General features: G+C 57.2%; 2 protein-coding genes across 19 annotated transcripts in view; both read left to right on the top strand.

The window, feature by feature from the left end:
- Window positions 1-10932, top strand: part of MIER2 (MIER family member 2) — a 40897-nt gene extending 29965 nt beyond the window's left edge. For 12 of the 18 annotated variants that reach the window (XM_024351822.3, XM_024351826.3, XM_054673698.2 and 9 more), the window contains 7 exons: window positions 2064-2215; window positions 2744-2825; window positions 3180-3274; window positions 7451-7575; window positions 7711-7799; window positions 8969-9386; window positions 9795-10932. In XM_024351822.3, coding sequence (XP_024207590.1) covers window positions 2064-2215; window positions 2744-2825; window positions 3180-3274; window positions 7451-7575; window positions 7711-7799; window positions 8969-9386; window positions 9795-9816 — 983 coding nt within the window. In that variant the 3' untranslated portion in view covers window positions 9817-10932. The remainder of the gene's footprint in view (window positions 1-2063; window positions 2216-2743; window positions 2826-3179; window positions 3275-7450; window positions 7576-7710; window positions 7800-8968; window positions 9387-9794) is intronic. The other 6 variants (XM_054673697.2, XM_054673695.2, XM_063800429.1 and 3 more) reach the window with 1 other exon arrangement.
- LOC129138111 (uncharacterized) lies at window positions 9837-13836 on the top strand. Its single transcript, XM_054673896.2, is given in 3 exon segments — window positions 9837-9921; window positions 10003-10492; window positions 12125-13836. Coding segments are annotated over 3 exon segments (2193 nt in total). The 3' UTR covers window positions 13743-13836.
- The last annotated feature ends 3337 nt before the right edge of the window (window positions 13837-17173 follow it).

The raw sequence follows: 17173 nt of genomic DNA, 5'->3' as shown, positions 1-17173 counted from the left end.
TCTTGTACTACCCTAAACGGTGTTCTTTCCTTTTACACTTTAGTTTTGGTCTTGTAAACATTGGTTTCCTTTTGATTCCACTAATTGTGTTTTGTGCTGTGTTCAGGCTGCTGGTAAAAAAGCTGTTCAGTGGGTCCATTCGGGTATTGTATTATCCAATCCTGGAAGGTCCTTGAGATTCTTTTCTATAAATTTCAAGTCTCTGCTGAGACTCTCCGGCTTTTTGTCCATTTCCTTAACGTATTAATCCTAGTTAGATTGAAGTCTTCGTGTGCTGACTCTTAACATCGGCTTTGTGTAGACCTGCTTTGTTGTCTGATGTGTTCTTGTTTTGTTTGTTTGAGACGGAGTCTCGCTCTTGTCGCCCAGGCTGGGGTGCAGTGGTGCGATCTTGCCTCACTGCAACCTCTCCCTCCCGGGTTCAAGTGATTCTCCTCCCTCAGCCTCCCGAGGAGCGGAGATTACAGGCGCCCACCACCACGCCCGGCTAATTTTTGTATTTTTAGTAGAGCTGGGGTTTCGCCACGTTTGCCAGGCTGGTCTCGAACTCCTGACCTCAGGTGACCCGCCCGCCTCAGCCTCCCAAAGTGCTGGGATGACAGGCGTGAGCCACCACGCCTGGCCTTGTTTTCTTGTTTTATTCTGAGACAGGGTCTTGCTCTATTTCCCAGGCTGGAGTGCAGTGGTGCAATCATGGCTCATTGCAGCCTCGACCTCCTGGGCTCAGTCCCACCTTAGCCTCAATCCCACCGTAGCTGGGACTACAGACGTGCCTGTACTACATTTGAAATTTTTTGTAGAGATGGAGTGTGCGAGTCTCAAACTCTGGCCTCAACCGATCCTCCCACCTCAGCCTCCCAGAGTGCTGGGATTACAGGCATGAGCCCTCACATCCAGTTAATGTTTTTCCCTTGTGTTTTCCCACCCTTCACATGCTAGGCTGTATGTGGTGTTCTTTTTCTCCAGAGATGGTCTGCTGTTTTCTTGGAGACCACCTCTGTCCAAGCAGGGCTCAGGTGTCGCCTGTGGAGATGGAGAAAGGTGGCTGTGGTGTCTGCCTGTTTTCCTCATGGCCATGAGGACCGGGAGAGGCCCCTACTTGGTGGGGCACAGCACCAACCTGGGAGCTAGTTACCGCGTCAGCCCCCGGCAGTGGAGACTCCCGTGTGGAGCTGTTTTCCCCAGTGCGTTTTTCACATTTCTTCCCGTGCACTGATTTTGTTTTTTATTTGTTGGTTTGCTTTGTTTGGGATCCTGTGCCTCTTTCCTGGATAATCGAGAGGTGCTGGCACTTGAGCCTTGCCAGACCTGGCCCTGAGCTCTCCCCTGCCTTGTCCCCAGTCACGTCCCTCGCCACAGCTGGAGGCTGCGTCCCTCCCTTTGCCGAAAGCCAATTGCATCTGAGGTCGTGGACTTTTCCTCCCCTCTGTGAGCACATCTGCCATCCACACCAGCTACCGGGGGCAGGATGTCTCCCCAGCGGTGATGCACCTTCTGGCCGTGGCTCTTCAGCTCCCAGGGTTAGAGCGCGACAGTGCCTAACTGTGGGGGCTCCCGCTTGTCCACAGGCCCGAGTCTCAGCTGCCTTTATCCAGAGTCGGGGGCCTCCTTGCTGCTCCCTCAGGCCTCTGCATTTCAGGTGCCCTTGTAGCTGTGCAGCCTGAAGCCAGCCTCACCTCACTGGTCTCACTACTTAGAACCCCCTCTGCAGAGTCCTTGCTCAGAATCCCCCTGCCCCAGATCTAGGCTGTCCACAGCTTCCCCTGACCCCTTGGCTGGATCAGGCGCCCCTGCTGACTGCTCATGGCTCCCTGCACTTGGTCGTTGAGATACAGGCCTGTGTCTGGTGCCCAGAGCCTGCTCTGGACCCACTCGGTAGTTGAATTGAGCACAGCAGCACCAAGCCCAGGAGGAGCGCAGCGATGGCGGCCCAGGGCTTGGGAAAGGGAAGGCGGACAGTGCCTCCTCCCTGTCAGGGGCTGAGTTGGCTGCTTTGCTTGTCCTGGCGTGTGTGGGTGCAGATTGGGTTCCTGCAACCTGACCTTTGCCCTCTGCTTGTGCAGTCTACGAGAACGAAGACCAGCTGCTCTGGGACCCCAGCGTCCTCCCTGAGAGGGAGGTGGAGGAGTTCCTGTACAGGGCGGTGAAGCGGCGTTGGCACGAGATGGCCGGGCCTCAGCTCCCAGAGGGAGAAGCCGTGAAAGACAGTGAGCAGGTGGGGGCTGCCATGCCGGGGACAGAGGGGCTGAGGGCTGCCATGGCGTGGGCCAGAGCTCACACCCCAGTGCCTCCAGGGGCCAGGCAGGGCAGAGGGGAGGGCAGGGGTCAGGTGTGCGGGGGCCAGGGCACTGGAACAGCTACTCAGGTCAGAAGGGGGCCAATTAAAACCACGTATCAGGGAGGAGGTGTAGACGCCTCCGGGTATCCTGCAAGGGGATGTAGACACCCCTGATGTCACTCCCTGGATAGAGGTGTAGGTGGTCCTGACATCGCCCAGGAGGGTGGTGTGGACGGCCCCTGATGCCACTCCCTGGATAGAGGTGTAGGTGGCCCTGAAATCGCCCAGGAGGGTGGTGTGGACGGCCCCTGAAGCCACTCGCTGGATAGAGGTGTAGGTGGCCCTGACATCGCCCAGGAGGGTGGTGAGGACGGCCCCTGATGCCACTCCCTGGATGGTATAGACAGTTCTTGCTGTCGGCTCCTGGGCTGAGCCCATGGAAGAGCCAACATGTCCTCTCCCCAGGCGCTGTACGAGTTGGTGAAATGCAACTTCAATGTGGAGGAGGCCCTGCGAAGGCTGCGGTTCAACGTGAAGGTGATCCGAGGTGAGCAGCGGCCTGGGCCTTCCTTCTGCTGCGGCCCCGCCCTGGGCACCGCTGACCGTTCTCCCGGTGAGCAGCGGCCTGGGCCTTCCTTCCGCTGCGGCCCCGCCCTGGGCACCGCTGACCGTTCTCCCGGTGAGCAGCGGCCTGGGCCTTCCTTCTGCTGCGGCCCCGCCCTGGGCACCGCTGACCGTTCTCCCCGGCCTGGGCCTTCCTTCTGCTGCGGCCCCGCCCTGGGCCCCGCTGACCATTCTCCCCGGCCTGGGCGCCGCTGACCCTTCTCCCCGGCCTGGGCCTTCCTTCCGCTGCGGCCCTGCCCTGGGCGCCGCTGACCCTTCTCCCCGGCCGTGTTTGCAGATGGGCTCTGTGCTTGGAGTGAAGAGGAGTGCAGGAACTTCGAGCACGGCTTCCGTGTGCATGGAAAGAACTTTCACCTGATCCAGGCCAACAAGGTGCGGACTCCACTGCCAGGCTCCACCGGGGGCTTCTCGATCTGGGGAGGGGTTCAGGGTCCGCAGGCGCACAGCACACGGCCGACTGGAGGCCTGGAGCCCCGTGTCCCGTGTCCGCCTCCTCACCGTGTGCCCATTGCTGTCTTCTGCATTTTCTGCTACTGACTGCTGTGGGCCCCTTTGCTGTCCCCACAAGAACAAGGCTCTGGCTTTGGGAAAGAACGTGGCAAAAGCTGAATTCTAGTAGTTGTTTCTGCCTCACATTCCACCTCAGGGCCCTGGGCACCTCATCTTCAAGTCTGTGTCCTCTGAGCAGAGCCTGCTGGCTCAGTGTCCAGCATTGGCCCCACAGCAGAACCCCTGACACCTGGAGACCAGGGGTCTCCTGGTTCCCTCCTCCAGGGACCCAGGTCCTTCTGCCACCCGGGACAAACCCTCATGACAGGCAGGTGCTGCCAAGTGCCGGGGCCTTCTGCCCTTCCTTAGACCTTCCCCACGTCCTCTGTGGGTCTCTGCATGTCTGTAGCAGTGCCCTCTGCCCTGTGGCTTCTTGAGTGGTAACTTCCAAGCCAGCCTCTTGGCAGTCAGACATCTCTGGCTGAAAACCTTCCCATGGCTCTGACCAGTGGCTTCTCCGCCTCTGTCCACGCCCCGGTTGGGCACTGAGTCCCTTCAGGACCAGTGGGCTGTGGCCTTGTTGCCGAGCCTTGCTTCTGCCTCGTGTCCTGGGACCGTGCTCCATTTGGGGCCCGATGTGTTCCACTGAAGGGCTTGGGTGAGGAGGCACCTGCCCGGGGCTGGTTGTACGGCCCAGGACATTGCTCAGGTGACTGTGCGGTGCCGTGCGCAGCAGCGATGGACTGTCCTTGTCAGACTCCAGCACCACGTGGTGTTTTGATTGGAGACAGCGGGGCGAGGTGTGGCTGGAGTGTGGTGCTCCCGGGCTGCACTTGGAGCCCCTGTCAAGTTTCTGGAGCTCCGGGCCGTGTTTCTGTAGCTCCGGGCCGTGTTTCTGCAGCTCCAGGCCATGTTTCTGGACTCAGGACCGTTTCTATAGCTCCGGGCTGTGTTTCTACAGCTCCGGGCCGTGTTTCTGGACTCAGGACCGTTTCTATAGCTCCGGGCTGTGTTTCTGCAGCTCCGGGCCGTGTTTCTGGACTCAGGACCGTTTCTATAGCTCTGGGCTGTGTTTCTGCAGCTCCGGGCCGTGTTTCTGGACTCAGGACCGTTTCTATAGCTCCGGGCTGTGTTTCTGTAGCTCCAGGCCGTGTTTGTACAGCTCCAGGCTGTGTTTCTGCAGCTCCAGGCCGTGTTTCTGGACTCTGGGCCGTTTCTATAGCTCCGGGCTGTGTTTCTGCAGCTCCGGGCCGTGTTTCTGGACTCAGGACCGTTTCTATAGCTCCGGGCTGTGTTTCTGTAGCTCCAGGCCGTGTTTGTACAGCTCCAGGCCGTGTTTCTGGACTCTGGGCCGTTTCTATAGCTCCGGGCTGTGTTTCTGCAGCTCCGGGCCGTGTTTCTGGACTCAGGACCGTTTCTATAGCTCCGGGCTGTGTTTCTGCAGCTCCAGGCCGTGTTTCTGGACTCAGGACCGTTTCTATAGCTCCGGGCCGTGTTTCTACACCTCCGGCCGTATTTCTATAGCTCTGGGCCATGTTCCTATAGCTCCCGGCCGTGTTTCTATAGCTCTGGGCCGTGTTTCTGGAGCTTCGGGCTGTGTTTCTGGACTCTGGGCTGTGTTTCTATAGCTCCGGGCCGTGTTTTTGTAACTCCCGGCCGTGTTTCTGGAGCTCCGGGCAGGTCCTGGCCCAGCCGCGAGGGGCTGTGTGTAGCCAGCACACATTGGTCAGCCTGAGCCAGTGCGTATTTCACCCTGGCCCTTCACAGAAGAGTTCCCTCGTGACGTGCGTTTGAGGTTTGCCCTGCAGAGAGGTTGTCTCGGTCTCACCCCCAGGCAGGACCCCACGTTGTTCTCGCAGCGGTGAGCACTGGGCATCCTCGTTCTGGGTGGCGGTGGGTTAGTTGGCCCAGAGCATGTCCAGGTGAGGGGGTCTTTTCCGCCATCACCAGCAGTGGCCACAGCCTCAAGCTCTCTGTGGGATGAGCCTCCCGGGTGGAGATGTTGGAGGTGTTGCCAGGTGTGTGCCCAGCTCTGTGCCAGGTGCCACATGGAACGCACTTGCTGTGTGTCCCTTCTCGTCTCCCCGAAGCCTTGTGTGCGTGTGTGTGTCCCTTCTCGTCTCCCTGAAGCCTTGTGTGTGTGTGTGTTTGTCCCTTCTCGTCTCCCTGAAGCCTTGTGTGTGTGTGTGTTTGTCCCTTCTCGTCTCCCTGAAGCCTTGTGTGCGTGTGTGTGTGTCCCTTCTCGTCTCCCTGAAGCCTTGTGTGTGTGTGTGTCCCTTCTCGTCTCCCTGAAGCCCTGTGTGCGTGTGTGTGTGTCCCTTCTCGTCTCCCTGAAGCCTTGTGTGTGTGTGTGTCCCTTCTCGTCTCCCTGAAGCCTTGTGTGCGTGTGTGTGTCCCTTCTCGTCTCCCTGAAGCCTTGTGTGCGTGTGTGTGTGTCCCTTCTCGTCTCCCTGAAGCCTTGTGTGTGTGTGTGTGTCCCTTCTCGTCTCCCTGAAGCCTTGTGTGCGTGTGTGTGTCCCTTCTCGTCTCCCTGAAGCCTTATGTGCGTGTGTGTGTCCCTTCTCGTCTCCCTGAAGCCTTGTATGCGTGTGTGTTTGTCCCTTCTCGTCTCCCTGAAGCCTTGTGTGCGTGTGTGTTTGGCCCTTCTCGTCTCCCTGAAGCCTTGTGTGTGTGTGTGTCCCTTCTCGTCTCCCTGAAGCCTTGTGTGCGTGTGTGTTTGGCCCTTCTCGTCTCCCTGAAGCCTTGTGTGCGTGTGTGTGTGTCCCTTCTCGTCTCCCTGAAGCCTTGTGTGCGTGTGTGTGTGTCCCTTCTCGTCTCCCTGAAGCCTTGTGTGCGTGTGTGTTTGGCCCTTCTCGTCTCCCTGAAGCCCTGTGTGTGTGTGTCCCTTCTCGTCTCCCTGAAGCCTTGTGTGTGTGTGTCCCTTCTCGTCTCCCTGAAGCCTTGTGTGCGTGTGTGTGTCCCTTCTCGTCTCCCTGAAGCCTTGTGTGCGTGTGTGTGTGTCCCTTCTCGTCTCCCTGAAGCCTTGTGTGTGTGTGTGTGTCCCTTCTCGTCTCCCTGAAGCCTTGTGTGCGTGTGTGTGTCCCTTCTCGTCTCCCTGAAGCCTTATGTGCGTGTGTGTGTCCCTTCTCGTCTCCCTGAAGCCTTGTATGCGTGTGTGTTTGTCCCTTCTCGTCTCCCTGAAGCCTTGTGTGCGTGTGTGTTTGGCCCTTCTCGTCTCCCTGAAGCCTTGTGTGTGTGTGTGTCCCTTCTCGTCTCCCTGAAGCCTTGTGTGCGTGTGTGTTTGTCCCTTCTCGTCTCCCTGAAGCCTTGTGTGGGTGTGTTTGTCCCTTCTCGTCTCCCTGAAGCCTTGTGTGCGTGTGTCTGTGTCCCTTCTCGTCTCCCTGAAGCCTTGTGTGCGTGTGTGTTTGTCCCTTCTCGTCTCCCTGAAGCCTTGTGTGCGTGTGTGTTTGGCCTTTATGTGCCACGTCGTGAATTTTGTGGGGTTCACAGAACCCATGTGTCCTTCCGTGGTGTCTTCTGTGCACTTGGGAAGCATTCGCTGGGCCCTGGGGGGATGTGTTCGGTGGGAAAGCAGGCGCCGCGGGCTTGTGCCTCTTCCTCCCGGGAAAGGGGCTCAGTCCAGGAGTCTGTGGACCCGGGGGTTGTCACTCCCACTCCCACCCCGGGCCTGTGAGAAGCAGGCAGATGAGGTGGACGCAACTGGCCGGTGGCTCATGGTCTGGGATGGGGTGGGTGAGCAGTAGACAGAGGCCTGGAGGGTACGTTTGTCTGGCTGATGCTACAGAAGGGAAAGAGGGGTCTCAAGCCAGGAGCTGGAGGGCTCTGAGGGGGCTTGAAACAGGAGGCAGTGCCACAGTGCTCCAAGCCCCTGTTCCCTGTGGTGGGCATAGCCTGTGGGCCTGTTGGGGTCATGGGTCGGGGGCTCTTGCGTTATCTGAGAGTGATGGGTGCTGTGCTCCTTCTGTGCTGTCCCGGGGTCCCAGGACGTCCTGGGATGGTGGTGCAGGTGCCGGGGCTGGGCAGCCGGGGACACAGATGGCTCCTGACCCCTCCCCGCAGGTGCGCACACGGTCAGTGGGCGAGTGTGTCGAGTACTACTACCTGTGGAAGAAGTCGGAGCGCTACGACTACTTCGCCCAGCAGACGCGACTGGGCCGGAGGAAGTACGTCCCGTCCGGAACCACGTGCGTGCAGCACTCCCCAGCAGTAACGACACGCGGCCACCCCGCCGGGGGTGGGCACGTGGGCGCCTGGGCGGCACCTCTTGGGTGGGGGCGTCCGTCCTGTCTGCTGCCCCTCATGGCGCCCTCTCCCCACAGGGACGCAGACCAGGACCTGGATGGCAGCGACCCCGATGGCCCCGGCCGTCCGCGCCCGGAGCAGGACACCCTGACTGGGATGCGCACAGGTGAGGCTTGGGGAGTATCTCCTGCCCTGGGGGTGGCCACGGGTCTGGAGCCGTGACTGAGGCCCGGTGGAGCCTCTCCTGCCTGGCGCCCTGTGCTGGGCCAGCCTCGCCAGGAGGAGTGGGCGTCTGGGTGGCGGAGGGCAGCCACGTGATGTGGATGCCGCTCTGTACACCTGGCTGGGAGAGGGGAGGGCAGGGATTACGCTTACCCTCTGGGCTTGCTGGAGGGGTGCATGTGGCCCCACTGCTGGGGAGCCCCATATGGTGAGGTTGGGGTATTTACCAGGCCTCAGTCTCCGGGGAGGGCCTTCCTGCCCCAGGGTGGGGACTTAGCCCGTCACCAGGACACTCAGGAAGGACAGGGTGTCTGGAGCCGTCGCCAGGATCTTGCACCTGAGGCCATGACGGAGCACAGCAGGGCCTCGGGTAGGGACCATGTCCGGTGGTGGTGTCTGATGTGGCGTCCGAAGGTGGAGACCCACACGGGGAGGGTGCAAACGAGGATCCTTTGCTTTCTGGCTCTGTGTTTAGATGGTTGAGTCTGGGAGGGTCCCCCATTTCCAGAGTCTGGTTGTTTCCATGGTTTGTTTGCCAAAGGGTGTCCACCTCGGCTACTTCCTAGAATTGTGGTGAGGCCCCTTGCGCTGCCTGTGGGAACAAAACTTCCACAGACCCTGTATTAACCCTCGCAGTGCCCCCGGCATTGTTTACACCTAAGTCTGTGTATTCCACAGACCCTGTATTTACCCTCTGCAGTGCCCCCGGCATTGTTTACACCTAAGTCTGTGTATTCCACAGACCCTGTATTAACCCTCGCAGTGCACTCCCCGGCATTGTTTACACCTAAGTCTGTGTATTCCACAGACCCTGTATTTACCCTCTGCAGTGCCCCCGGCATTGTTTACACCTAAGTCTATTGTATTCTGCTCTTTTTAAAGATGTGGGTTGTGACCCACTGTGGGTCTGATGAACTAAAATCTACTTCTAAAGCTGAGACCCTTAACCTGGGGCTCCGGATTTCAGTGTAACTGGTGTCTTTTGTATTTGTGTGGAGGCTTTTCTGGGGAGGGATCCACAGGCTTTGCTGGACCCAGCAAAGTTAGGCAGGAGCCTGCACAGGATCCGCGGCTGTGGGCAGGCCCCACCCTCTGTTGCATTCTCTTTCACAGATCCACTGAGCGTGGATGGCACGGCCGGTGGTCTCGATGAGCCCGGAGTGGCCTCTGATGGACTCCCGTCCTCGGAGCCAGGGCCGTGTTCCTTCCAGCAGCTGGATGAGTCCCCCGTTGTACCCCTGTCCCATCGGCCCCCAGCCCTGGCCGACCCAGCCTCATACCAGCCAGCTGTCACTGCTCCGGAGCCAGACGCCAGCCCAAGGCTGGCCGTGGACTTCGCCCTGCCCAAGGAGCTGCCCCTTATCTCCAGCCATGTGGACCTGAGCGGGGATCCGGAGGAGACTGTGGCCCCTGCACAGGTGGCTTTGTCGGTCACCGAGTTTGGACTCATCGGCATTGGGGACGTGAACCCCTTCCTGGCCGCCCACCCCACGTGCCCGGCCCCCGGGCTACACTCGGAGCCCCTGTCACAGTGAGTGCCACCCCATGCCCAGGGCCTCCGCAACACTCCAACCGAGGTCCCCCCAGCCCTCAGGCTGAGCAGAGGAGGGTGGGAGGCATTTGCCCCAAGGACCCGAGGACAGTGTGGCTCCACGAGCAGGCTCTCAGTGTGTCTTTAGGTTTATTCTTTACTTGTATGTATTTTTTGACTGGAGAATACATTCATGTGGTCCACATTCTCCACAAATGGGGGCAGGTGCCAGGCTGTCCCACCCCTGCTCCAGCCACCAGCTCCCCTCAGGGCACCCCGGGCCCGGCTGCCATAGGCTGTGGGGGAGGCAAGGCTGGGAGTCTCGAGTCCAGCGCTCAGCACTGGGCTGTGCAGGCACGTGGGGCCGCACTGACACTCTCTGCGTCTCTCTTGGTCTCTCCCCTGCAGCTGTAACGTGATGACCTGCTGACTCCTGGCCGCGGGCGGCGTATGCGGCCCAGACTGGACTTAGCGCTGCCGCTGGGCCCGCCTCTGTCAGTCTTCCTGACCCCTTCCCCACCCCCTGGGCCTTGGGGTAGCACCTCCTTCTGCTTCAGAACACGTCAGGACTGGGGTGAGGTGGCTGGGCCGTGAGCCCTCGCCCCTGTCCACACAGAATGGACCCATGGCCCCACCCAGCGCCGTCAGCGCCCGGCACTGCCACCCGGGTCCAGGCCGCTGCCTGCACGTGGGATCCGTCGGGCAGCCGGGGACAGAAAAGACCCCGCCGTTGGGACGCAGGGCAGAGCCGGCCACCTAGTCCCTTCCAGCCAGCAGAGGCGAGGGAAGGCGTCACTGCCCCAGCGGGGAGACGGGCAGGACGCCCTGCCCCGCACCAGCAGCCTCCGCCGGGGCGCCCTCAGCTCCCTGCTTGGCTCTGTCTCTCCACACCCGGCAGGGCCACGGGCTGCCCCAGCCCTGGGGGTCGTGGGCAGCTGCTACTCAGTGCCAACCCCGTGGGGCACAGAGCCATATACCTCGCTGTCCGGCCCCCACCCCAGCCTCGCCTTCCCACCCCATTGTCTCCACTTCAGGAAAAGCCGCACTTTACACCCCCACCTGCCTCTTCCCTCTCCATCCCTGCTCCCCGATCCTGAGCGGTTGGGGTGGGGTCCCTCAGCAACCCCAGGCGTGGGTTTGAGGAGACAGGTGATTTACATCCCCCTTTGCTGTCCTCCCCCGGTACCAAGGCAGGGAGCCTCCGGAGGAGCCAGCCCTGCTGGCCACGCAGGGGCCAGACTCCAGCCTGTTTCCCCAGCCCTGCAGGTCTTCCTTCTGTGGGAAGCTTCCTAGCAAGATGGCTTGGAGTCCTGGTCCCCCTCCTCCCTGGCCCCCTCATTTGTTTCTGTTTCTGTTTACACGTTGGAGTGGGGTCCTCCGTGGGCGGCGGCGCACCCTGCCCCGGGTGTCGTCCAGCCTCTTGTGCTCGAGCCCCTTTCCGAGTTGGACTCGACCATCCCTCACCCCACCAAGGACCACACTGTGAAGTGATAACTGCCTTGAACCCCCCTTTGCTGTTTTATTTATTAAACTTGATTTGAAGCCCGGGGTGCCTTGTGGTGGATCGGGTGGGGGCTGGGGCGGCAGGTGTCCTTGTCATCTCACTTGGGGGCCTGCATGTCTCTTGGAGGGTCCAGGATAAGTCGTGAGCAACACGGGCGAGGGGGTGCACCGGGGGCATGACGTGGTGGGCTACGTATTGTTCACGTCAGTAAGGGAATTGTGGCCACGATGACGGGATGTGAGGAGGGCCCACGTCTGAGTAGAGGTGGTCGGGGCAGCCTCCTAGAAGTGATATTTAAGCTGAAACATGAAGGAGAATGGGCCTCCTTTGCTGAAAGTTTGCCGAGAGGCCTGGCAGGCGTGACAGCAGATGCAGAGGACAGAGGCCTGGGTCTCCAGGAGAAGCTGAGGGCACAGAGGGCAGAGGTTGGGCGGGGTGGGGACAGTAGGTCATGAGGCCAAGTTTTGTTCTTGGTGTGGAAGCTACTTTAGGTCTGCATTGTTTTTTTGTTTTGTTTTGCTTTTTTTTTTTTAGACAGGGTCTCACACTGTCGCCAGGCTGGAGTGCAGTGGTGCGATCTCGGCTCACTGCAACCTCCGCCTCCTGAGTTCACGCGATTCTCCTGCCTCAGCCTCCCGAGTAGCTGGGATTACAGGCACCCGCCACCATGCCCAGCTACTTTTTGTATTTTTTGTAGAGATGGGGTTTCTCCTTATTGGCCAGGATGGTCTCTATCTCTTGACCTTGTGTTCTCCCGCCTCGGCCTCCCAAAGTGCTGGGATTACAGGCGTGAGACATCGCGCCCGGCTGAGGTCTGCATTGTTAATAGCGCCCTGTGGGACGGTGCAGCCTGGTTGGGTTGCATATTGTCCACATCAGTGAGGGAAATGTGGGCATGCATGGTGATGGGATATGGGGAGGGCCGGCCCCCAGCTGGGAGGTGACTGTGGCTTGGCCTCAGGGACTATTGGTGAAGGACCAGGACCACTTGCATGATGGGTGTGGGAGAGTCAGGGGTCTTGCTGGTGAGCCTGTGCCAGGAGCTGTGAGAACCAGGGCCAGCCACTGGGCAACCTGGGTGTTTGGGGATGGGCGTAGAGGAGTTTTCATTGGAGCGCCGCAGCCTGCTGACGTTTTCTTCAGATGTACAAGGTCTTCTGTCTTCCAGCTTGCCCTGCCTCCAGCAGGAAATCTTCAGTCCTCTCTTGGTTTTTTTCCTCCAACTGCTTTGAAGATTTTTCAGTACCACTGGTTTTGAGCAGTCTGATGAGGATGTGCTTTGGTGTATTGAGGTGTCTGATGAGGATGTGCTTTGGTGTATTGAGTCTGATGAGGATATGCTTTGGTGTATTGAGGTGTCTGATGAGGATGTGCTTTGGTGTATTGAGGAGTCTGATGAGGATGTGCTTTGGTGTATTGAGGTGTCTGATGAGGATGTGCTTTGGTGTATTGAGGTGTCTGATGAGGATGTGCTTTGGTGTATTGAGGTGTCTGATGAGGATGTGCTTTGGTGTATTGAGTCTGATGAGGATGTGCTTTGGTGTATTGAGTCTGATGAGGATGTGCTTTGGTGTATTGAGTCTGATGAGGTTGTGCTTTGGTGTATTGAGGTGTCTGATGAGAATGTGCTTTGGTGTATTGAGGTGTCTGATGAGGATGTGCTTTGGTGTATTGAGGTGTCTGATGAGGATGTGCTTTGGTGTATTGAGGAGTCTGATGAGGATGTGCTTTGGTGTATTGAGTCTGATGAGGATGTGCTTTGGTGTATTGAGGTGTCTGATGAGAATGTGCTTTGGTGTATTGAGGAGTCTGATGAGGATGTGCTTTGGTGTATTGAGGTGTCTGATGAGGATGTGCTTTAGGGTATTGAGTCTGATGAGGATATGCTTTGGTGTATTGAGGAGTCTGATGAGGATGTGCTTTGGTGTATTGAGGAGTCTGATGAGGATGTGCTTTGGTGTATTGAGGAGTCTGATGAGGATGTGCTTTGGTGTATTGAGGAGTCTGATGAGGATGTGCTTTGGTGTATTGAGCAGTCTGATGAGGATGTGCTTTGGTGTATTGAGTCTGATGAGGATGTGCTTTGGTGTATTGAGGTGTCTGATGAGAATGTGCTTTGGTGTATTGAGGAGTCTGATGAGGATGTGCTTTGGTGTATTGAGGTGTCTGATGAGAATGTGCTTTGGTGTATTGAGGAGTCTGATGAGGATGTGCTTTGGTGTATTGAGGTGTCTGATGAGGATGTGCTTTGGTGTATTGAGGTGTCTGATGAGGATGTGCTTTGGTATATTGAGTCTGATGAGGATGTGCTTTGGTGTATTGAGTCTGATGAGGATGTGCTTTGGTGTATTGAGTCTGATGAGGATGTGCTTTGGTGTATTGAGGTGTCTGATGAGAATGTGCTTTGGTGTATTGAGGTGTCTGATGAGGATGTGCTTTGGTGTATTGAGTCTGATGAGGATGTGCTTTGGTGTATTGAGGTGTCTGATGAGAATGTGCTTTGGTGTATTGAGGAGTCTGATGAGGATGTGCTTTGGTGTATTGAGGTGTCTGATGAGAATGTGCTTTGGTGTATTGAGGAGTCTGATGAGGATGTGCTTTGGTGTATTGAGGTGTCTGATGAGGATGTGCTTTGGTGTATTGAGGTGTCTGATGAGGATGTGCTTTGGTATATTGAGTCTGATGAGGATGTGCTTTGGTGTATTGAGTCTGATGAGGATGTGCTTTGGTGTATTGAGTCTGATGAGGATGTGCTTTGGTGTATTGAGGTGTCTGATGAGAATGTGCTTTGGTGTATTGAGGTGTCTGATGAGGATGTGCTTTGGTGTACACGTACAGTATGTAGCCTTTGAGATTGGCTTCTTTCATGTTCACTGAAGGCTTCGCCATGTCTTTTTGTGGCTTGATGGCTCATTTCTTTTTAGCGCTGGATGATACTCCATCCTGGGCGTGTGCTGCAGCTTGTTTATCTACGTACCTATTGAAGGACATCTTAGTAGCTTCCAAGCTTCGGCAGTTACGCGTAAAGACACTTAGCAGCTTCCAAGCTTTGGCAGTTACACATAAAGACATCTTAGCAGCTTCCAAGCTTCAGCAGTTACTCATAAAGCTGCTGTAAACGCCCATGTGCAGGTTTTTGTTTTGACACAACTTTTCAGCCCATTTGGATAAACAAACCTGATTGCCGGACCGTGTGATGAGACCGTGTTTAATGAGAAGCTGCCATTTCACTCCCACCAGCAATGAGTAAGAGCTCCTGAGGCCCATGTCCTGCCCAGTGTTTGGTGGTGTCAGTATTTTGTGTTTGGCCATTCGAATAGGTGTGTAGTGGGATCTTGTTTTCCATAGCCTTCGAAGATGTGTACATTTTTGTACCTTTCTGGCGCTCTTAAGTTCTTCATTCAGACTCCGTGTTGCCAAGAGGGATAATTTTCTTTGAGTCTGAAGTGCCGTATTTAATATATATTGTCTTGTAGATCTTCTGCAGTGACATTCTGCCTAGGCTTAGCTCTTACGTGGATCAAAAGGCCCTAATTCCTCCTCCTCTTTTGAAGTGCATTTTAACAGGATATACGGTTCTAAGTGGACTGTGTTTTTCCCTGGGCGTGTTAAGGTGGTTCTATTCGTGCTGCTTTCTACTGTTCTGATGAGGAATTTTCTCATTCTTCTGTTTTCCTTACTGTGAAATATCTTACTTCTGACTATATACATGATTTTCTTTTATTTTTGGACTTTGGCCGTTTGTGATGCACCTGGGTCTAGTTTTCTAAACTGAGCTACTTCGACCTGAGGGTGGGTGCATTTTAACAGATTTTGAAGTCTTGACTGTTATTTCTGCAGATATTTGTTTTCTTTTGCTTTCTTAGAGTTCCATTTCTGAAGGAGTATTTCTCAAATTTTTCTGATGTCCCACTCTGTCTTTTGGGTCTTTGGTACATGTGCCCTGTCCTGGGTGCTGTCCCACAGTCTCTCCAGTCACTGGTGTCACGGCCCTGGGTGTCCCACAGTCTCCAGTCACTGGTGTCACGGCCCTGGGTGTCCCACAGTCTCTGCAGTCACTGGTGTCACAGCCCTGGGTGTCCCACAGCCTCCAGTGACTGGTGTCACGGCCCTGGGTGTCCCACAGTCTCTCCAGTGACTGGTGTCACGGCCATGGGTGTCCCACAGTCTCTCCAGTCACTGGTGTCACGGCCCTGGGTGTCCCACAGTCTCTCCAGTCACTGGTGTCACGGCCATGCGTGTCCCACAGTCTCTCCAGTCACTGGTGTCACGGCCCTGGGTGTCCCACAGTCTCTCCAGTCACTGGTGTCACGGCCTTGGGTGTCCCACAGTCTCTCCAGTCACTGGTGTCACGGCCATGGGTGACCCACAGTCTCTCCAGTCACTGGTGTCACGGCCATGGGTGTCCCACAGTCTCTCCAGTCACTGGTGTCACGGCCATGGGTGTCCCACAGTCTCTCCAGTCACTGGTGTCACGGCCATGCGTGTCCCACAGTCCCCAGTCACTGGTGTCACGGCCATGGGTGACCCACAGTCTCTCCAGTCACTGGTGTCACGGCCTTGGGTGTCCCACAGTCTCTCCAGTCACTGGTGTCACGGCCATGGGTGACCCACAGTCTCTCCAGTCACTGGTGTCACGGCCTTGGGTGTCCCACAGTCTCTCCAGTCACTGGTGTCACGGCCATGGGTGTCCCACAGTCTCTCCAGTCACTGGTGTCACGGCCCTGCGTGTCCCACAGTCTCCAGTCACTGGTGTCACGGCCATGGGTGTCCCACAGTCTCTCCAGTCACTGGTGTCACGGCCATGCGTGTCCCACAGTCCCCAGTCACTGGTGTCACGGCCATGGGTGACCCACAGTCTCTCCAGTCACTGGTGTCACGGCCTTGGGTGTCCCACAGTCTCTCCAGTCACTGGTGTCACGGCCATGGGTGACCCACAGTCTCTCCAGTCACTGGTGTCACGGCCATGGGTGTCCCACAGTCTCTCCAGTCACTGGTGTCACGGCCATGGGTGTCCCACAGTCTCTCCAGTCACTGGTGTCACGGCCATGGGTGTCCCACAGTCCCTCCAGTCACTCGTGTCACGGCCCTGGGTGTCCCACAGTCTCTCCAGTCACTGGTGTCACGGCCCTGGGTGTCCCACAGTCTCTCCAGTCACTGGTGTCACGGCCATGCGTGTCCCACAGTCTCTCCAGTCACTGGTGTCACAGCCCTGGGTGTCCCACAGTCTCTCCAGTCACTGGTGTCACGGCCATGCGTGTCCCACAGTCTCTCCAGTCACTGGTGTCACGGCCATGGGTGACCCACAGTCTCTCCAGTCACTGGTGTCACGGCCATGGGTGTCCCACAGTCTCTCCAGTCACTGGTGTCACGGCCTTGGGTGTCCCACAGTCTCTCCAGTCACTGGTGTCACGGCCCTGGGTGTCCCACAGTCTCTCCAGTCACTGGTGTCACGGCCATGCGTGTCCCACAGTCTCTCCAGTCACTGGTGTCATGGCCCTGGGTGTCCCACAGTCTCTCCAGTCACTGGTGTCACGGCCCTGGGTGTCCCACAGTCTCTCCAGTCACTGGTGTCACGGCCATGGGTGACCCACAGTCTCTCCAGTCACTGGTGTCACGGCCCTGGGTGTCCCACAGTCTCTGCAGTCACTAATGTTACAACCCTCGGTGTTGCCTCACAGCTCTCTCTCTTTTATTTTTCTCTCTCTCTGTGCTTCTGTTTGAATAATTTCTTTTCTTTTTTTTTTTTTTTTTTGGGAGACGGAGTCTTGCTCTGTCACCCAGGCTGGAGTGCAGTGGCATGACGTCGATGATGTTGGCTCACTGCAACCTCCATCTCCTGGGTTCAAGCGATTCTCCTGCCTCAGCCTTCCCAGTAGCTGGGATTATAGGTGTGCGCCACCACACCCGGCTAATTTTTGTTTTATTTTTAGTAGACACGGGGTTTCACCATATTGGCCAGGCTGGTCTTGAATTCCTGACCTCGTGAGCCGCCCGCCTCGGCCTCCCAAAGTGCTGGGATGACAGGCGTGAGCCACTGCGCCCAGCCCGAAAGTTATACTCTTAAGACCCAGTCCGGGGATGCCAGGGCCTCCAGAAACAGGAATCAGGAGTCACCATCCACATTATGATGTTTCGGTGCTTCTATTTCTCTGCTGCCCGAACTGACCTTCTTCTCAGGGGCAGCGCCCTTCGTGGCGACTGAGATGGCACCAGAAGCTCCAGGCACACAACCTTACATCTGTGATTTCTGTGGGAAGCCTGTATCTTGCCCAACTGTTCT

The sequence above is a fragment of the Pan troglodytes genome, chromosome 20 (genome assembly GCF_028858775.2).
Source record: "Pan troglodytes isolate AG18354 chromosome 20, NHGRI_mPanTro3-v2.0_pri, whole genome shotgun sequence".
Taxonomy (NCBI): domain Eukaryota; kingdom Metazoa; phylum Chordata; class Mammalia; order Primates; family Hominidae; genus Pan; species Pan troglodytes.
The sequence above is the reverse complement of the archived record's forward strand: the minus strand, read 5'-3'. Positions and strand labels throughout refer to the sequence as shown.